Genomic DNA, 21,533 nt, shown 5'->3' on the forward strand with positions numbered 1-21,533 from the left:
CAGCTCCTAGAACCAGAGCAAAGGCAGGGTCCTTGAGTTCTGTTCCCAGCTCTGCAGGGAAGTGGGGTCCAGAGGGTTGAGTTTGGGGCAGGGTCTTAGGAGCCAGAACTCCTGGGTTCTCTTCCCACCTCTGCTACTGGCTTGCTGCGTGACCTTGGGAAAGTCACACTAGGTCTGAGACAGCCCACTGACTCCCATGGAAAGACCCCACTGGCCCTGCTCAGGGCCCCGCTGCCTGGCTCCTCATGGGGATGTGTGCAGAGCACCTGGAGGCCCTGGGCTGCCAGAAAAGATCACGTCAGGGTGCGGGCAGGGAGCTGGTGCAACAGAGCCGGAGCAGCAGCGCCCCCAAGGCTCAGGATGGTTCCTAGAACCTGCTGGGGGCCTAAGCTCATCTGGCTTGAACTTGCTTCGCTGCCCAGGCTGGCAGGCGATGGTCACACAGGAGCTGCTCTGCTCGCAAGAGCACATGCGTCAGGTGACCAGGCCCCGGGGTTCAGCGCAGCCCCAGCAGCTCCCTTCCTGCATTAACGCCCTGGGCCCGACTCTCCTTGCAGAGTAACCGCCCTCTGCAGGTCTGGGAAAGGGAGCCAGAGCCCAGCTCCTGCAACTGGCTGGCCGGGAAAGGCCTCTCCATGGGGCTGGACTCTGCTTGTGTGTTCTCTCCCCAGCCCCGCTGCTGCCTTGCAGGAAAGAGACCTTCAGCCACCAGGTTTGTTTAAAAATAGAATGTATGAGAGAGAGTCGGGTACAGAGCCAACCCCTCTGGCAAGGGTTCATGTTTCAATGCCCATACACAGAGTACAAAAACAGCTCCTCTTAACAACACTAGTGCCAGGGAGCTGGGTCCAGCCACCCCATGGGGCTCAGTTCACAGCATTTCAGTGCCACACCAAGGCCAGCTTTTGCAGACCCACCTGAAGCATGGGGGAGGGGAAAGGGGAGATTTTCCAAACCGCTGGGAACCTGCAGCTCCTCTGAAGATCGGGCCCCAGGTGGCTCCGGCTGGCTCCCAAGAACACCTGCTTTCAGCTTGGATACTACCTCAACGGGCCTCTCTGAGGCTCAGGCCCCAGTTACAGAGCCTGGGGGGCGCTGCTGCGCAGCACGAGAGGGTCTTGTCTAACACAGGATCCTAGTCCCCCCCACCCCGAGAATCCAGAGCAGAGCAAAGGGACATTCCCAGCTGTGCTGGCACCCCGGGACGGGGGAAGGAGCCCAAACCACATGATCCCGTTGGGGTTCTTTGCTCAGCCTGAAGGTAGACTGACGGGTTGCGTGTCAGCTTCATGGCACGTGGTGGGAGTACTGGAGGGGGAAGGGTTAACGTTACAATAGAGGGAATAGAGATAGCTCTAATGCAGCTGATGGAGAGATACCAATTTACACCAGCTGAGGATCTGGCCCAGCTTTCTCAGATTTGTTTCTCACACACACACACCCACACACACGCACGTTCCGCTGGATTGGTAAAAACAACAATGACCTGGGTCCAGATTCTGCTGCCCGTACTACAGCTGGGCTGGATTTTCATCCCCATACTGGGACCTTTATGCCGGTGCAATGTAACATAAAGGGAACAAGGCCCTTGGGGCAGGGAAGGATGATCCAGCCCCACTGCAATCTGTGGAGACATGCTCAGAGGAAGGAACCCACAGTGGGAGCAAAGGCAGCCCTGGAAACCCAACTCATTTGTGGGCCTAACCTGCCCGCCAGGGCCAGCTGCCCAGAGCCCTAGTGCCCTCTGCCAGGGTCTATAAGTAGTGCCACTCCTTCATCCTTCAAAAACAATTTTGTCAGAGGCTTGAGTTTTCAGCTACAGGAATTTGGGGTAAAGTGTCTAATTTCCAAATAAATTTTCCAGTTTTTGTTGAAAAACTCACCCCAAACCTAAATATTTTGATTCTGAAATGCAGTTGCGGTGCCTCATGCACCTGCTCTCCTCCTCTTAGCTCCCTGGCAGGGCTAAGACCATAAGACTGGCCAGACTGGGTCAGACCAAAGGTCCATCTAGCCCAGCGTCCTGTCTGCCGACAGTGGCCAGTGCCAGGTATCCCAGAGGGAATGAACAGAACAGGGAATCATCAAGTGATCCATCCCGTCACCCATTCCCAGCTTCTGGCAAACAGATGCTAGGGATACCATCCCTGCCCATCCTGGCTAATAGCCATTAATGGACCGATCCTCCAGAAACTTATTTTCAAACCCTATTATAGTTTTGGCCTTCACAACATCCTCTGGCAAGGAGTTCCATAGGTTGACTGTGCATTGTGTGAAGAAATACTTCCTTTTGTTTGTTTTAAACCTGCTGCCTATTAATTTCATTGGGTAACCCCTGGTTCTTGTGATATGACAAGAAGTAAATAACACGTCCTTATTGACTTTCTCCACACCACTCATGACATTATGGCCCTCGATCAGATCCCCCCTTAGTCGCCTCTTTTCCAGGCTGAAAAGGCCCAGTCTGATTAATCTCTCCTCACACAGAAGCTGTTCCATGCCCCTAATCATTTTTGTTACCCCTTTCTGAACCTTTTCCAATTGTAATCTAGCTTTTTGAGACATTTCCCACCATGGTCTCCCCTCTTGGTGACAGGAGGCCATACATGATGGCAAATGAAGGGCCAGAGCGAGTAGTGGAGACATAATCAGGGGTGGCAGGTTTGTAGAAATGGTGGTGGTACCCAGAACCCCCCCTCCAACTCCATCCCCCACCTGTCTAAAGTTCTGGGAGGGAGTTTGGGTGCTGGGTGCAGGCTCCGGGCTGGGGGTGCAGACTCTGGGAGGGAGTTTGGGGGCAGACTCTGGGCAGGGGGTGGGGGTGTAGGAGCGAGTGTGGGGTGCAGGCTCTGGGAGAGAGTTTGGGGATGGAGGGGGTGCAGAGGGAGGGGTGCAGGGGTGAGGGCTGTGGGGTGGGGCTGGAGATGACGGGTTTGGGGTGTGTGCAGGCTGCCCTGCGGCTGGAGCCAGAGAGGAGGACTCCCCCCAGCCCTCTCCCCCCAGCAGCCGTGAGCTCTGTGGGAGGGGCCCCTTTTCTCCCCTCACCCTACACCACTGTCACTGCACATGCTCCTAGGGTCCCTCTCAGGTCCAGGAAGCCCCCTTGCCTCCCCTGTGGTGGGTGCCGGGGGGCTGCCATCACATGTGTGCCTTCTCCCCTGCTGCTGCCCCTCATTGTAGCCTCACTGGGGGTGAGGGATGGGGCTGCCCCTTGCCCAGTATGGGGCAGGAGTGGTGACTGCGGGCGGGGGCGGGCGCTGCCGGGTAAGGGAATGGTCCAAGGCAGAAGGGCAGCCTGCCCTGCCATTAGTGAGGGGGGCACTAGGACCCCGTGGCAGCAGTTGATGCAGGGAGCCAAAAGAGCCGAGTCAGCATGGAGCGGCAGGAGAGAGGCAGGGATGCTCTGGGACCCAGGGAGGTGCTTCACATTGGTGAAGCCAGGCCCCCGGGCCCTGAAGATCGCTCGAGCCTGCGGGACCATACAACTCGCCGCCCCTGGACAGAATCCAATCAGGGAGCCTGGCACACAGAGATTGGGAGTGTGAAGCACCCAAACTACAATTCCCATAAGGCACTGCCTCCCCTTCCATGGTGCACCATGGGAAATGTAGTCTGACCAGGGAGCCCAACCTTTAGAGGACAATGAGGACTCAAGGCACCCAAACTAAAACTCCCACAAGACACTGGCAGCATTTCAGAATCAAACTATTTTGGAGTTTGATTTCCCAGGGAAGCCCCGTTTCCTGGCCCACTCTATCTACAACCACTAAACACGTAGGAATGCAGCTGCCGTATGAGATAAGGCGCGGCCGGTACGGCCCAGCAACCTGCTCAGTCCACTTGCACAAAACAAGCTCAGCATTTCCCCCTCCTCTAGCTAAAAAACAAAGTAAAACTAACCATGATCCCGCCCCCCCCGAGCAGAGGCTCAAAACCGGGGAGTTCAGGCTGCCAGCCTAGCAGGTGGTGGCCCTTAGTTCTCCCGGGTCCTTCAAGCTGGCATGTGCTGCTGACGGATGCCCCACAGGCAGGTGAAGGGTCAGTCCGGTTCTGCCAGCACGAGGACGATCGGGGTCTTGGCCGAGTCTGGTCTCAAACCGTTTTATCACAGCCCAGTGTCATGGCAGGAAGCCGTGTGAGGCAGGCCACATGGGTTTAGGGGTGTCAGACATCCATCAATGGGCGCAGATGGCTGGTGGAAGAAGGATTAAAGACCAAAGCCCATGTGCTGGGACGATATGGATCCAGGTTTTCTAGAGAGCTCAGCACCCACCAGGGGAGCCCTGCTGCAAACCTGGCCCAACTGGGATGCTGGGCCCTTAGAGCAGGGAGCAGCCCCAGGCCGGCAAGGAGGACAAGTGGCTGTGGGGTTAATGCACAAGACGGACATTGATGGGCTGCAGAGCACACAGGACGAGACGGACAGCTCCTGCCACAGGAGGTGGCTGGTAACCCAGGAAGCTGCTCTCACCGACAGGGGCAGCCTTGCTCCTGAAGAGTCCGTGCAGTTATGTAGCAAACCTGCAGGCAGCGCCAGCCCTGAGGCAAACAGCTCGCAGGGATTGCTCTGATCTGCAGCTCTGCTCCCATAAGGCTCACACACCACCACACAGTGGGAGAGCTTTACCTCGGAGACCTGGGCAAGGTCACCTTCCGGGGTGGCTGCAGCCTGCTTCCTGGAGGGGCTGTCCGCTGAGGGCCGGGGCCTGCGGGCAAAGGAAAAAGTCAGCAGGAAGCGCAGCCCAGCCCAGCCCAGCTGGAGCATCTGAGCCTCGAGGGCACAAGGATACAGGAGGCTGCTGAGATCTCTCATCCAGCACCAGATGGCCCGGGCAGCCAGGGCTCGCAACCAGTAGCTCAGGGGCCTGGGCTAGGCTGGGGCTCCCAGCCGGCTGCTCGGGGGCCTGGGCTAGGTGGGAGAATAGGTTCTGGCAAACCTGGCAGTAATTGGCAAGCAAGTGTCACTGCTTGGAGACGGAGATCCAGCTCCAGGTGCCACCGAACAGCATCCTATGGGCATCAGGGCACGAGCCTCCCGCTTAGACCATTATAACAATGCAGAGACAGACACTTCCATTGTCCTGGGGGGAGGGGCAGCCCAGTTAGAGCTGTGTGTGCCCAGAAAGCTCCACCCTGGGGCCAGATCCCAAAGCAGGACTAGGGGATGTAGTCCTGCTCTGGGGGGGGCTAGCATGGGCACAGCCAGGCTGGCTTGGCGGCAGGCACTGCTCAGTGGTGTCTATGGGAGAGGTACTAATTGCCCAGGGAAGGGCTGCCTTGCCCCCTGCTAATGCAGAGTCTTACCCTGCTCAGGCCCAGTGCAAGCTGGACATGGGAGCTCCCCGTGGGTCTGTCCCAGCCCACCCCTGGGGCGAGTGACGTGCTGTGCTTGCACACACCTAACCTCTCACCTCTCTGTCCGGCTGCGCTCGGCAGCACTCTCCTGCCAGCTGAGCCACGGCCCATGGGCTGCAGCTGGCTGGGCCTCCCGGGCACGGCAGCCCTGCTCAGGACGACGATGCGGCTGGCCAGCTTGGGGATGCCGCTGGGCACCGGGCGGCGACTCATAGGCACAGGGGTGGCCATATTCCTGGCCTGGGTCTGGTGGGCGTGTGCACCAGGGGCAGGCCTGGCACTGGCTGAGAGCTGGGGAGCATCGCCCCTGAAGGCCTTAGCCCGACCTGATTGGGCAGAAAGAAAAGCAGGATCTGTTAGGGCTGTATTCAGGCAGGTTCCAAGAGAGCCCCCCGCCCCCCTTTCCTTGGGTGGGGGGGCTCTTACTCCCACCTCCACTCGCAGTCCCTCAGGGGCTCTGCCACCCCCTCAACTCCCAGTCACTGGAGGGCCCTGCTGCTACCCCTCCCCCCGCTCAATCTCACTCAGGGAGATTACCCCTCCCCACCCCGCTTGCCGTCCCTCAGGGCTCTGTGAATAGCCCCCATCACCTGGAGCCCCACTGTTACTACCCCTGTTTGCCAACTGGCTTTTAAAGCCAGAGCTTGGCCCTGGACTCCCTCTACACCCTCTGATCCCGCTCCCGGGCCAGACATCGCTGCGTGCAGATCGCTGCCCGAGGAGCCAGGGGGACTTTACGGGTCTGAACATGTTTGTACCGATTCCGCTGCTGCGATTCCCATCTTCCCTTGCCCTCCCTCAGGTCCCACTCCAGGCAGCAGCCAATCTCGCCAGTGCTGCAGGTGACAGAGATTGGGGTCCGATTCTGCACCCCTTTCCCACCTCTGCAGCCATGAGCCACAGCACTTCAAGGCCCAGCACTCGACGATCCTCACATCTGGCCCTGGCTGTCTCCGAGCCACGAAATGTGGCTGCCAACAACTGCCAGCACAAAGCGCAGGGGCTGACTCGAGACCGGGGCAACATCCGGGGCTGACTCTTTGGGCTGCTGGAGGGACCTGATTTGACAGCTGGTTCCTGGGAAGTGCAGGCTTGTTCCTGGCTCTGATAGCTCAGCAGCACTTCTCTGGAGCTGGTCCATGGTGGAGGGCAGCCTGGTCCCAGCCAGCCCGCCCCGCTTAGTGCGCGACAATTATTTTCCAGGCATAAAAACCCATTTTGTTTTCTTTTCGCCACTGGAGGGAGCCCCCTCCCAGAGCAGGGTACTAGGGGGCGCTGCCTCTCTGCTGGATGAGAAGTGGATTCCCGGGGAACCCTGCATGCAGGAAGGGCAGAGACACCGAGGCCGGTTCTGGCAGGGGCAGCAATAGGGACCTGCAAACACACGGCACAGATCCAGCACGGGGGCCATTCGGGGACACATCCTGCCTGGGACGTCTATACACTGGGATCCTGAATCCTCCCCCATAAGGTAGACGGGCAGCACAGCCGACGTGCTACTGTTGAACCAGGGAGGAGCAGCCCCTGCCCCTCTGCGTGGGGCCACGCTGCCCCCAATGCCCACTACGGGCTGTCCGGTGCAGGGCTCGGTGGCACACAAGGGGATGCAGACCCCCTGATCCCCCCACAGGTAAGGTGAAGTGAGCAGGATTAGCCCCCAACCCCCATGCTCAGTCTGCTCGCAAGCCCGGTTACCTGCACTTGCTTCCTGGAGGAGCTCCGCTCTCCTAAGGGGCGTCAAGGGCTCTTGTGCAGGGCGGGGCTGGGAGGGAGATGACCTGGGGCCCATTGGTTCTCTCCTCCCCCTGGCTGGTGATGCACGGCTGGGCGGCCGGTCCTGGAGGCTCAGCTAGTGCGGCAAGAGGGATAAAGGGAGGTGAAGCCTGGGCTGCACCGTACAGCGGAGATCAGCACACCTGCCTCTCCCTGGCGACCGGAACCTGCAGTATTCAACCTGATAGAGCAATAACCTGTGGGGTCAGGCGGACCCCGGTGGGGTGCAGGACAAGGCTCCACAACAGACAGGATGCGGGGGGTGTGTGTGTGAATACTGTCTCCAGCTGTAGCTCTGTGGGAGGTCAGGAGGCAGCACACAATGATGAACATCCCCTGCTGCTATCTGTGCGGGGTGCTGGAGCTCCCGCTCCTGGTGCCAGGGCCGCGATTTAGATCCCATCTGAACGACAGCCTCGTGTAGCAACACAGGGCCCCTGGCACCAGGCTGGGCATCGGGGTCAGCACTGACTGCAAGGGGAGATAGCCTCCCACTGAGCCACTCCCTTAGGGGCATAGGAGAGAGCGCCTCCTACTGAGCCCCCACCCCGCTCCCTGCAGCACAGTGCCCCCTAGCCTCACACTGACTCAGATGCCAGAATCCACCTTCCTGCAGCCCCTCGGTGCTCCTGAGAGGTCCTGCACGCCCATGCTGACCTGGTCCAGCCCAACTCAGCTTGGGAATCCTGACAGCGCAGCAGCGATGTGAGCCCAGGGACTCAAGAGAGCCCACACCCGATGCCCCACACAGGTCCCTACGCGTTAGCACCTGCTGCCTGCACCATTCAAACAGTTCCCCCAGAGGCACTGCCACGAGCCCAGCTCCTGCATGGGATGCCCCAGTTCAGCTCACTGCCCTGGTGTTTCAGCCCAGGGCCAGCAGGGGGCATCCCAACCTCCTGAGGACACCGAGAAGTGAACGTTTCATGCTAGGGGGGTTGGTTCCACTTTACAGGAGGGAATGCTGACAGCAGTTTGCACAGCGGGAAAGTTGTGACTTGCCACGGACAAACGGGAGCCCTCCCTCCGGGAAGGGCTAGGCCAAAGCCAGCTGTTTAGGCAGAATTCAAATTTTCATTTGCTGAACCAGAGTTTCTTGATCTTATGCTTGGGAGGCCAAACCTCCCTCACATGACCTAGGTGCAGTGCTGCCTGCCTGAGTCTGCAGACAGATTGGGCCAGTGCCGCTGTTGTTGCTCAAAGCTCTTTGCAGGCACCTGCCCTTTGAAAGTAGACCCCTCTGATCAGTTTCATAGCTGCTACTGGGAATGTGGGCAGCAGAGAAATTTACAAGCATTGGGTCCTGGTGTGAGCGCTGTGCAGCACCAGAGCAGCACCGGGACCCAGACACGGAGCAGCAGATCAGGAGGTTCACGGTGGATAGGGGAGAATGCTCCTTCTCCCTTCTGGCAGGAAAGGGGGGTGGGAGGCTGGGTTCCAGAGTAACCCCTGCCCCCACCAGAGCTGGCCATGGAGGATAGAGCCCCGCGCAGGCCTCTCAGCACCTCCCCCTCGCAGCGGCCCATCTACCTTCTCGGTACTCTTTGTGGGCGACAGAGCGGGGCCCTTGCTGGGGGTGGATTTCTTACGGAGCCATTCGCCGCCAGAAGAGCAGCTGCCCAGCTTGTGTCGGAGGCGGGGGGGAGTCGGTGCTGCTCTGGCGCATGGTGAGGGGCTTTTCCCCGCGGGGGGGAGCGTCCCTGGCTCCACGGTGGGCAGCAGCGCCCTGACGGGGCTGTTCTTCACCACAAAGGTCTCACGCCGGGGGCTCCGGGGGCTCGCCTGCTCCTTGTGCAGGAACCGCACGGACACAAGGGACTCCCCCGCTGGGCCCAGCGCTGTGTCTCCCAGCAGCCCGGCCCTGGCGTTCTCCTTCTCCCACAGGCTGCACCTCTCCAGCTGCACGGCCAGCTGGTTGGCCTCCTTCACGATCTCCTCCAGCTTCTCGGCACTCAGTGGGCTCCAGCGGACCAAGTACTCTCTGCTCTGGCCCACGTCCTCCCTCTGCTGCACGTTCAGGTCGAGCCCCTGTGCCACGCCCCTCTCGACATACCGGACCTCCTCGTCCCGGCTGTGGGGGAAAAGCCACGGTTACCAGAGCCTGCACGGAGCGGAGAGTGCCCAGCTCCACAAGGCTCATGCTACAGCTGGAGGCAGGGAAGTATTTTGTCTTTCCAGCTGCACCTTGGTTACTAACTGAGTCAGTCAGAACCTGGCTGACCCCCCATGGGGGGGATTTGCCCTGCCCTTCGTATGTGTCTGACCTGGCAGCTTTATGGCTCTGCAGAGGCCGATCAGATCTACCACTCAAGGGCCTCATCCAGCAACTGTCAGCCACGACTGGCCCCCCGAAGGCAGGAGGCCTAGTTCTGTGTCAGCAGGCTCAGCGCTCGGGAGCAGCCGGCCCAGAGGGATGCTTGCGGCTGAATGATCTGCAGGGCCGGGCCTAGCTTTTTTGGCAAGTTAAGGCTGAAGCGCCGCAAGCCCGGTTTTCTCGCTCCTCCCGTCGCAGGTTCCCAGAGCCACAAGGCCCAACACCTGCCAGCACGGAGTGAGGCGGGAGGGACATGGACTAATGCGTCACAGAGTTCTGCCCTCCCAGCAGGCTTTCACGCCACACCATCGGCATGATCAGAAACCTGGGAGGGCCCTTCAATGCACACACAGACAGAAACCTTTAAGGGAAATGGATATTGGGCCAGACCCTCAGCTGGTGTAATTCAGCTGTTGGCTTCACTGCCAGGTTGCTCGACACCAGCTGAGGTTCTGGCCCTTCAATCTTACCTGTCTGAAGGAGAAGACAGACCAAAGTCAAACTTCTCATCGGTGATAAATTTTATATCTGGAAAGAAATATTGATCCAGTATTAATTGTTAATTGGTTGAAACTATAGTAAAGAGCCGAATTATCAGACACAAGATGAACACAATATGTTGGGGGAAGAGTCAACGTGGTTTTAGTAAAGGGAAATCATGCCTCAATCTACTAGAAATCTTTGAGGAGGTCAACAAACATGGACAAGGTGGATCCAGGGTACTTGTATTTTCAGAAAGCCTTTGACAAGGTCCCTCACCAAAGGCTCTTAAGCAAAGTCAGCTGTCATGGGATAAGAGGGAAGGTCCTCTCATGGATGGGTAACTGTTTAAAAGATAGGAAACAAAGGGTAGGAATAAATGGTCAGTTTTCAGAATGGAGAGAGGTAAATAGTGGTGTCCCCCAGGGGTCTGTTCTGGGACCGGTCCTATTCAACATATTCACAAATGATCTGGAAAACGGCATAAACAGTGAGGTGGCAAAATTTGCAGGTGATACAAAATTGCTAGTTTAAAGCTGACAGCGAAGAGTTACAAAGGGTTCTCACCAGTGTTCCCTCTAATTTTTTATGGCCATGTGTGAAATGAATGTTATGTGCATCCATATGGCGGTGACCTGTGACACATCACCTCCATATTGGAGCACATAACCAAATCCATGTGGCGGGGGTGGGGCCGAGGGGTTCGAAGTGTGGGAGGGGGCTCAGGGCTGGGGATGAGGGGCTCAGGCAGAGGATTGTGGTGCTAAGGGGTGAGGGCTCTGAGGTGGGGCTAGGGATGAAGGGTTTGGGATGCAGGCTGCCCCGGGGCTATGGCAGAGAGAGAGAGAGAGAGAGACCCCCCACTCTCTCTCCCTGCAGCTGCACCTGGGCTGGGGCCGTGGATAGGCGCTTCTCACCCGGCCGCACAGGTCCAGGCCGGGGTTGGGACACCCGGCTGGGTTTGGGTGCCTCTGCCCCAGCTGCAGCAGGTCCAGAGCTGGGTTGGGATCGGGGGAGGGGCACCTCTTCCCACCGCAGCCTGAGCAGCGCTTGATAGGCTGCTGCATGGCCACACAGCTTAGAGGGAACTTAGATTCTCACTAAACTGGATGGCTGGAAAACAAAATGGCCGATGAAATTCAGTGTTGTTAAATACAAAGTAATGCAGATCGGAAAACAGAATCCCAGGTCTACATTCAAAATGATGTTAGCGCTCAAGAAAGATCTTGGAGTCATTGTAGATGACAGAGAGAGGGGCAGCTGCCACCCTGTGGCTGTCCAGCTCTGAAGACAGTGCAGAAGCAAGGGTAGCAGAACTGCAACCCACCCTACAATAACCTTGTGACTCCCCCACCCTCTCCCCCCCACAACTCCTTTTTGGGTCAGGACCCCTACAATTATATCACCAGCCCTAGATGACTTGTCTGTGCAGAGCCGGGAACTGAACCCCGCTTTCTGCAGGACCCTGATTCTGCTCCCACTTGCACCAGTGTAAATCAGGAGCGATGGTATCGCAGGCTATAGCGTTCCACTGAGGAGAGACCAGGATCAAGCCCAGAATCATGACACCTGGGCTGGTAGTGCTGCACAGTGATCCCAGGGTCGGTCACCATCAGGGGACCCTCACACACCTGGAGGTTTTAAATCAAAGCTGCCCATCAATCTGATTTCCCAGTAGCCTGTTCTCTCAGTTTGGTGCCACTCGTGTTTGTCCTGAGTCTCTCAGGCAGCCCCAAACCGCCCCTCGATCATGTTACCAGGCCCCGCCCCTTTCTGGGTACAAGGACAGCCATGATGAGATTGCACAGACACACCTGCAGCTGGAGAGAGTCGTGTTACTGGGCTAATGGGGGGATCAAAACCAAATCAAGCAAACGAGTCACCTCCAGATTTACCAACATGCTAAAAGCTCCTTCCAATGGAGCAGTCACCTGGCGAACCGCAGCAGGTGTAAGTTACCTGAGTTTCTCTGCACAGCAACGAACCTAAAACCAGGCCAAACCCACTTTGTCAGTCACATTCCAGCCCCTACCTTCTTCTTCTGCTATCTCCATCTTTCTAGGGAGCACTGAGCTGGACCAGGGACAATCTGAAAAAGAAACACGCGAAAGGGTGTATTAGATCTACCCCACCCTATGCAAACGGCACAGTGTTACACCCAATATTCTTCATAGAAATATGGTTATGATGTGAATATGCAAGATGGGTCTTGTAAGGTCTCATTGGAAAGGTTATCCAATTTGTGTGCCCGGATCATTTCTATATCTGAAGTTAGGAAGATTGACTATATAACAATTACAACTGGGTGTGTATTTGGGAGACACCCACCAGACAACAGGCCAACAGAGAAAGTTGCAGCACTGTAAAGTGCCAGTGTAGATAATCCCTTAGGCTATGTCTACCCTGGCAATTGAGTGACAAAACTTTTGTCGTTCAGAGATGCTAAATCCTCCCCTGCAAAAGACAAAAGTTTGTGAAATTTATAACTGGGGGCTGGGGGAAGAGGGGCAAGAAGCTGTGCATATCTCTCTTCACATTGAGGGAAAAGATGAATTTTGATGTCTTGCGCTGTATAGAAAGATCTGCACAGCGCACACCCATAATCATCTTGGGTGTACTTTCCAAAGGGAAGCTGCACTTGAGTGCTGGACAATTTCCTAGCTGAACCATCTCATAGAGAGCTGTTTGCAGCCTCTGTGTGATTCTACAGCTGGTGCTCCCTACCTGTGTGTGTGTGTGTATGCTGCCAGAGGCCAGAGAGCCTGATTCAGCAAAACAGGGAGATGGAGCCCAGGCTAGTGGAGCAGGCGGGCTCAGTGAAATCCCAGAACATCAGGAGACATCCCATAAGGGAGGTTTAACCGGCCACAGGGGCATCTGTATTGCAACCACAGGCTGGTCATTTTGGATCAGCAGTAATAGCTTCCAAGCCGTTACACACACATCCACATGAAAACTCACAGCCCGTAGACAGAGATACAGCAAGATCCTGGGAGATGCTGTGGTCAAACGAACACTCTCAAAATGAGCCATCACTTCAATCAGGAACATTCCTCACCTGCCACTGTGGTAAGAGGACCCCTTACTAGGAAGCTTAAACATAACCATTTGTCTCTGTTTTTTTCAGCTTGGGCATTTGCCAGCCCTGCGTGTGCATCATCCTTCCTCTGGGCAGGCCCTGCAGACGTTTACAGACACGAGCAATCGGACAGTTCTCATGGGCATGGAGTTGCTACCCTGCATAAATCAGTTTCCCCTGCAGTTGTGGGAGCCCTCAAACAGCAACAGAGGAGAGAAAATCACTTGAAAAACCACAAAAATAAGCAGGGGAAACTCCCCCTCCCAGAAGAGTTCAGCCCTTCCCAGAAGCGTTTGAGTCCCACATCTGCCGACAAGCCCCCTGAAACTGGAAGCGGAGCTCTTTAGGTGCTCGTTCATCCTCAGCCAACCCCCACACTGCTCTTTGTTCCTGCTCACTCAGGTCAGGCTGGCAGCACCGATTTCCCGTAAGTAAATCAGGCAGAGCATCGCAGCATTGATTTGAAATATCCACAATGCTCCTGGCCTTGGCAAGCAGACAAGCTGAGCAAACTTGGACATTTTCCCTCTGCTGACACTTAGCGCCTCCACAACCCTTCCTTTTACCTCATCGATATCTACCAGCCCCAGCCTCCGAGTAGTTCACAGTCACAGCATATTGCCCCTTTCAACACCCCGGGGAGGCAGGGCAGGGCTGGCAGCCCCATTACACAGAGGCCCACAGAGTCTAAAGGACTTGCCCCAAGTCCCATAGGGAATCTGTCGCAGGGCAGGGAATTGGATGCAGATGCCCCAAGTCCCAGGGGAGCGCCCTAACCACTGGGCAATCCTGTCTCTCGCTGCACAGGTTCACAGCCCTGGACAAACAGTGACTAACCCTTGCAGCTCATCAGGTTGGCTTGGGGGGAGCAATTTTCCCAAGGTTAAACAGTGAGTCAGTGGCAGAGCGGGGCACTGAATCCAGAACACCCGACCCTGTGCTCAGACACCCATCGTCACAGGAGTAAACCTGAAAACCAGAGGCTTTAAGAAACATGGTGGAAGGTCCCCTAGCGAGGGGTGGGTTGAGCTCACCCCAGTTCCCTCCAGGGTGCTGAACGCTGCATCTTCTCTACCAGCCTCTGAGTAGGACCCTGGTACATCTTGGCTTCCCTGGCGCCCTGTGGCTGACGGATGGAAGAAGTGAAAGTGACTTGATCCTTGTCACTGACCCCAGTGCTCACATAGCTGCACTGCAAACTGACTGACGCAAGTCTCATCAGCATACAGCTGCTGAAGCTTGTACACGGCTTGTACACACACACACTTGGCTGCTTGCGTTGGCGCAGTATACGCACCAGGAATGCTTGTGTCAACACAAAGTGCAGTGGACTGAGTATGTACCAGGCACTGCTGTCTAGTGCAAGGCCTCTGGGGAGTTATCACAACGTAGTGTAGGACAGAAATGACGAGCCCTGGGATCATTGGGTGCTCAAGGTCAAGTTCCCAGCAGGTAACATTTTCTAGCCCCATACGCGATCCTTAGCCCCATATGTTTTGGCATTTTTTAAAAACCCCACGCAGCACTTTTTGGTGTCTGCAATCTCTGACAGAAGCATGGAGCCCACCCAGCTCTGCACCATTGTCATGGACACTGCCAACACAGGATGCATGACATTCCTGTGATTAACAGGCAACATAAGGATTTCTCTGAGGACAGTTTGCGAAGGGATATAATGAAAATCAATTCAAGGTTGTTGGTGACATTCACGGAGCCGCTGCAGATAGTGGAGTACCACTTCTGGGACCGAGAAGCGGGCACTAACTGATGGCAGTGCATTGTAATGCACGCTTGGGACAATGAGCAGTGGCTGCAGAACTTTCAGATGCAACAGGCCCCCCCATTCCTGGATCTATGCCCCACTCTCCCCAGCCCTCCAGCACAAGGGCACCAGAACGAAGGCTGCACTGACAGTTGCAAAGCGAGTGGTGATCTGGAAGCATGCAATGCCAGATTGCTACGAGTCACGTAGAAATCATTTGGGAGGTGGAAAATACACAGTGGGGACTGTTGTCCTGCAACTGTGCAGGGCTATTAATGGTCTCCTGCTATGCAGGACAGGGACTTTTGGCAATGTTCAGGACATAGTGGATGGGGCAATAGGTGGCCAACAGTATATCAACAGAAAGGGCTACTTTTCTATGGTCACGTGAGCTGGGGTGGATCACCATGGACACTTCTGACAGCTCTGTGGGCTAGTCAGGGACCGTGCACGATGCTTGCATCTTTAAGAACACAGGACTGTTCAGAAAGCTGAATGTACGGACTTCCTTTCCAGATCAACAGATTACCAGTGGTGGTATGAAATGCCAATAGCGACTCTAGGGAACCTAGCCTAGCTCCCTACTTATATGAAGCTGCACACTAGCCACCTCAATAGCACCAGGGAAAGATTGAACTACAAGCTCAGCTGGTGCAGGAGGGCTGTTGAAAGGGCTTTTGGTTGGCAGAAGAGCTGCTGGTGCCATTTACTCTTTACAGGAGATCGCAGTGACCAACCTGCTAGGTCCTGCATACTATCTGTCAGTCTATCTGCGGACTCTGATCAATCAGACATAAGGACCATTGCAAGTGCTCAGTGTAGAGTGAACAGTTGAAAGAGCACTTTAACAGCCAGTCATAGTAGTGTTCTAGGCTCGATTGTTCTGAGGGCCTGGAGGTTTGGGTGCTGTTGGAACAATGTAGTGCTTGAAGTACATTTACAAGTACTGCGTGCTTGGAGTATCACAAGGCAGTCTGCTGTGAACTAATAAAGAATTTTATTCTCTAAAAATAGCAATTTGAGTGGCAACAAACAAACAATGTGCATCAAAAAACAGCAGGAAAGCAATACAAACTTTAAAGTAAGAGGAGGGGACTCTGCAACTGGAAAGACGGCAAACATTTCTGTCCACTTCAATGCTCAGCCATAGTCCGTTGTGGCTACACGTACACCAAACCTGGTTCTCACAGGTCAATGCATGTGGAGCTCCTTGCTGTCCCATGGCATGGAATGGCAGGGGCAGGACTGCAGCCTGGGATGCCATGAGGTGTGTTGGGGGATGTAGGGAACTGCTACTGTGGCGTGCTCAGAGGACTGCAAAGGGTGGCGAGGCAGATTTTTGGACCTGAAGGTCAACCAGGGTGAGCTGCATTTGGGTTTGCTGCCTGTGAAGACCCATTACATCCCAGTGCATCTCCCTCTCCTTGTCCTGAGCCTCTCTCCTGTCTCCTCTTCCCTTCTCCAGGCCCTTTGGTCACAGGACAATGCAGGATTTGCACAATGTACCCCCCCAGGCCTCTTTCTGCTCAACAGGGTCAGGGAATCTGTGGGTGTGGATGGGGAACCCCTCAAGGCTGCAATAGCTGCAGGTGCTGATGGGGGGGGCCCCCACTGGATTTATAGTGACACCAGAAAAGGCAAAAACAAGTTTCATAACTCTCGTCCCTTATTCTTATAAAGACTTAGAGAGCCTTGGCACAGCCCTGCTCTCCAGTCCCAGCTATGGTGAGTGTTGCGCAGCAGGGTGAGGGGGAAGGAATTGTAGCTCTGATTCCATGGGCGTGAGTTTCAGGCAACGGTGCTGCACGCAGGTGCTGTTTTCCACAAGCGCAGGTGGTTTTTGCCGATAACTCACTGCTGAGGGTGGACGCTGCAGTCCTTGGCGCTCCGGTGCAAGCTACACAAGCAGAAAATGAAGCTCACGGACACATCAGCCTCCATGTTACTCAAAGAAAGGCCCAGACGCGGGTCAGCAGCAAAGGCACTTGGGCAGGTTTACAGTCAATGAAGCACAGTTCTAGGTCACCCTAGGTGCTCCGGGTACACCAACGCACGTCAGCCCACGGCAATGGTAGTGTTTCAAACAGCACCCCAGGATTCCGTCCCCTAGACCAGCACAAAGATACCCCTCCTGTGACTGCTTCTTTTAGCCACTGATCCAAACAAGTTACCTATTACACTCAAGATGTAGTTAACTATCCCCCTAATCCTCTACCTCCTAGTTTGAGCAAAACATCCTTATCCATTCTCCTGTCATTGTCCCCTTATTATCCTACAGGGGGGAATGTGTTTACATAGCTACTCTCCAAACAGGAAGGTGCTTTCTTGGTGAGCTGACATCTAGTGGGTTACTATTCTGCCAATGCCAGGCCTACTCTGGTTCACACTGTTAATTATGCTTTGGGCTCCAGCAAGGCCTACAAGGGTGACAGCTGCTCCTGGTGTCCCAAAGCTGCCCAGGCCTGCATGCATTAGCCTGTTTACTGCATGGTGCCAGCTGATCTCATTGAGATTGGTGTGGGAAAGTGCCCTAATGCAGAGGGGAGACTGCCATCCCTAGAAACCTTTGGGAGAGGATTGCAAAGTCTCTCCGTGCAAGTTTCATTAAGGTCTCTCTGCAGGATATAGGGACACCCTTATGCACATCAAGTGCTCTGCCTACCCCTCCCCCCCCAACAACAGGGGAATGAAAAGCAAGTGCTACCTCTACTTCTGTATTTCTCATACGAGCAAACCAATGAAAGTAGATAGCTTTGTCTTGTTCATTTGGGGATGGGCTAGGCACCCTCTTTACATTTAAAGATTGTTAGGGAAAATCCATTAGCACAGACATGCAAAGTCCCTTCCCCTTCATCAGGCTCATCTGCACTCAGCCTGGGGACTGGCTAGACTGTGGAGGACCCTCAAATAGACCCTGACTCACAGCATAGCTGGAGCTCCTGGCCACAAATGCCCTCTCCTCCTCCGCCATGCTGTTCATGGCAGGGATCTGTCTCCGGCTCCTCCAAGGTATACATAGTGGTGAGCAGGATGCTGGTGGAGTCTCTGCCAAGCAGGTGGCTGGCTGTAAAAGCAGCAGGTGCGTGGCTCAGCACCAGAATGAGCGTGTGCTACCTGGCCTTGTGGTACAGCTGTGTGGTTTCTTGACTTTCACGCAGCACTGCTGTGGATTCCAGTTGTACCTGTGCAATCAGCTCAGAGAGGTCTACGGCTGTGTCTACGGCTGGTCCATAGCTATGACTGCAGAGCCTGAGCACTGCACAGGGCCAGGAGAAGCTGCTGGGTTGCTCACCAAGACAGGCAACCAGGAAAAGGCCTTTCAAAAATAGGCAGGTTGTTCTAAGAGGGGCAGGGGCCTTCTGGTCTCAGTGACCCTAGGAGGCGCAGCTCATAATTGTGATCAGGGAATGGGGCATTGTAGGACAGCTGCTGGAGGACTATTCGGGCCAACAGGTCGCAGAGCATCTACACTTGCCCTACGGCTCAGAAGGGCAACCCTGGCTCAAAGCCATTCCAGGAGGTGGTGTTACTGCGTCGCTGGGAGGGGGCGCTTATGTTGGCCGGAGACAAATTTGAGAGGAGACACGTGCACAGATGCACGTCGCCTTGCATCAACCTAAGATAGCAGGGCAGACCAGGCCCGAGGCAACAGTGCTGCCCTGGGGCCTGGTCACAAGGTTCTCTGCCAGCAGAGGGGATAGAAGCTTAGGGGTTTCTTTAAAAAAAGAAAAAATTAAATCCCATACAAATCAATGACCCCTTGGCACCTCTACCCTCAGCTTACCAAGGCCAGGTATCTAGTCACCATCGTACAGTGGATTTTGCAAGCCCTACCTGAGCTTACCCCTTTAGACCAGGTACAGCAGTTTGAGGAGCAGTCACACTCTTAAACAGCAGCTCTGTTAACTGAATGGCTTTTGCAGGTAGAGCATGATGCTGAGAGCCTCAGAGCACCAGTGACTCCCATCAATGTCCAAGGGAACTGAGGGATGGTGCTGAGCACTTCCTAGGATCAAAGTCTTGAAAACCTCCCAACACTGACGTCACATGGCGTTGACGGCCTCAGATAATGACCAGCAGTGCAACTGTCACCGAGGCTCTGACAATCAGTCTATCTGCTTTCTGCCTCAATCCCCACAATCAATAGGGATCCTGCCTTGGGGACTTAGGCCCAGCTCCACAAATGTATCAAGGTATTTATTGATACCCATTGATTTCTAACCACTAGCAAGCTCTGAACTCAAAGCAGACAGCTGCAGTGGCACAGAACCAGCAAACAGAGCTGTAAACAGAGGAGTTTGCATTGTGGTGCTTGTTTGGGGTTTGTTTTTGCTGTGGGGGGTGGTCTTTTTGGTGTGGCTTGTTTCCCAGATTAACAGGATTTAGGTGGGAAGGCGATGACAGATACGGAGGCAGCTGGGGCAGTGACTGGTGTAGTGGAAGAGACAATGAGGATGACTGGATGTGGAAGCTGTGGTATGTACATGATCCTGGAGGGGGGACCTGGTAAGAGTTTTTTCTACGTGAAATGCCGTCTGATAGAGCTGATGGAGGAAAAGATCCAAGGTCTGGAGAAGCAGGTGAAAAGTCTGGTTTAGTTTAGGAAGGGGTTTGAGCAGATGATGGAGCGAAGACATGAGGTATCTGAAGAGAAAAGCGGTCAATGGAAGCATGTGACTAAAAGAACCAGGCAGAGGAAAAGACGGGCTAGTGAAGGAGAAACAGAGCTTAGGAACAGGTTTGCAGAGTTGAAAAATGAAGAAGAGGCTCAGCAGGCTGAAGGTGGAAGGGCAAGGAAGAAGAGAAGAGAGGCTAGTCCTATAGGAAAAGGGGGAAGAGTCAAGGGAGACTACACCAAATATGAGCCCCAGGAGGATACAGGATGGGTTGAAGGGAAAATAGGAATGGAAAGAACTTGCAGCCAGAGGGAACAGGGGAAGAGACTGGAGAATAGCACCGTCACCAGGAAAAGGCAGGTCTATGTGATCGGGGACTCTTTATTGAGAAGAATAGACAGGCCTGTAACTAGAGCTGATCCAGAGAATAGAAGGGTGTGCTGTCTTCCGGGTGCTAAGATACGGGATGTAGACCTGAGGTTGAAAAGGATCCTAAAGGGAGCGGGAAAGAATCCCCTAATGATCCTTCATGTGGGAACAAGTGATACAGCTAGATTCTCGCTGGAAAGTATTAAGGGAGACTATGCTAGGCTGGGGAAGACACTTAAGGAAATCGAGGCTCAGGTGATCTTTAGTGGGATTCTGCCTGTTCCTAGAGAAGGGCAACAAAGGTGTGACAAGATTATGACTGTCAACAGATGGCTTAGGCAGTGGTGCTATAAGGAGGGCTTTGGGATGTATGGCCACTGGGAGGCATTCACGGACAGAGGACAGATCTCTCGGGATGGACTTCATCTGAGTAGGGAAGGAAATAGACTTCTAGGGTCAAGGCTGGCACAACTGATAAAAAGAGCTTTAAACTAGGAATTTGGGGGAGATGGTTGGGAGATGTCCAGGTAATCTCCACGCCAGATTTTAGCATTGAGAGGGAAGAAGATGAAGTAAGAAAGGATACAGCCGTGGGTAGGAGAATGTATATAAGGAGGAAGGGGAGTGTGGATACCAGTCTAATAGGTTATACTGGCTGTAGAACGACTGTGCCTAATAGGGTACAAAATGTGAGCGAGGCCAAACAGCAAGAATTAAGATGTTTGTACACCAATGTGAGGAGCCTAGGTAACAAAATGGAGGAACTAGAGCTACTGGTGCAGGAAGTGAAATCAGGTATTATAGGGATAACAGAAACATGGTGGAATAGTAGTCATGACTAGACTACAGGTATTGAAGGATATGTGCTGTTTAGGAAAGACAGAAATAAAGGTAAAGGTGGTGGAGTAGCATTGTACATCAACGATGAGGTAGAATGTAAAGAAATAAGAAGCGATGCAATGGATAAGAGTCCGTCTGGGCAAAAATTACATTGGGGAAGATAACTAGTAGAGCCTCTCCTACGATAGTGCTTGGGGTGTGCTATAGACCTCAAGGATCTAATTTGGATATGGATAGAGCCCTTTTTAATGTTTTTAATAAAGTAAATACTAATGGAAACTGCGTGATCACGGGAGACTTTAACTTCCCAGATATAGACTGGAGGACCAGTGCTAGTAATAATAATAGGGCTCAGATTTTCCTAGATGCGATAGCTGATGGATTCCTTCATCAAGTAGTTGCTGAACCAACTAGAGAGGATGCCATTTTAAATTTAATTTTGGTGAGTAGCAAGGACCTCATAGAAGAAATGGTTGTAGGGGATAATCTTGGTTCAAGTGATCATGAGCTAATTCAATTCAAACTGAACGGAAGGATTAACAAAAATAAATCTGCAACTAGAGTTTTTGATTTCAAAAGGGCTGACTTTCAAAAATTAAGGTAATTAGTTAGGGAAGTGGATTGGACTGAAGAATTTATGGATCTAAAGGTAGAGGAGGCCTGGGATTACTTTAAATCAAAACTGCAGAAGCTATCGGAAGCCTGTATCCCAAGAAAGGGGAAAAAATTCATAGGAAGGAGTTGTAGACCAAGCTGGATGAGCAAGCATCTTAGAGAGGTGATTAAGAAGAAGCAGAAAGCATACAGGGAGTGGAAGATGGGAGGGATCAGCAAGGAAAGCTACCTTATTGAGGTCAGAACATGTAGGGATAAAGTGAGACAGGCTATAAGTTGAGTAGAGTTGGACCTTGCAAAGGGAATTAAAACCAATAGTAAAAGGTTCTA

At 54.1% G+C, this 21,533-nt stretch overlaps 1 protein-coding gene across 1 annotated transcript in view; it reads right to left on the reverse strand.

The window, feature by feature from the left end:
* Positions 1 to 713: 713 nt before the first annotated feature.
* PSRC1 (proline and serine rich coiled-coil 1) overlaps positions 714 to 21,533 on the reverse strand; it is a 28,906-nt gene continuing 8,086 nt past the window's right edge. The window contains exons 2-7 of the mRNA XM_038380048.2: positions 11,955 to 12,011; positions 9,913 to 9,970; positions 8,659 to 9,199; positions 7,051 to 7,204; positions 5,412 to 5,681; positions 714 to 4,706 (exon numbers count right to left, since the gene is read on the reverse strand). Of these exons, the coding sequence (XP_038235976.1) occupies positions 4,624 to 4,706; positions 5,412 to 5,681; positions 7,051 to 7,204; positions 8,659 to 9,199; positions 9,913 to 9,970; positions 11,955 to 11,976 (1,128 nt within the window). The 5' untranslated portion in view covers positions 11,977 to 12,011 and the 3' untranslated portion in view covers positions 714 to 4,623. The remainder of the gene's footprint in view (positions 4,707 to 5,411; positions 5,682 to 7,050; positions 7,205 to 8,658; positions 9,200 to 9,912; positions 9,971 to 11,954; positions 12,012 to 21,533) is intronic.

The sequence above is a fragment of the Dermochelys coriacea genome, chromosome 21, assembly GCF_009764565.3.
Source record: "Dermochelys coriacea isolate rDerCor1 chromosome 21, rDerCor1.pri.v4, whole genome shotgun sequence".
Lineage (NCBI taxonomy): Eukaryota > Metazoa > Chordata > Testudines > Dermochelyidae > Dermochelys > Dermochelys coriacea.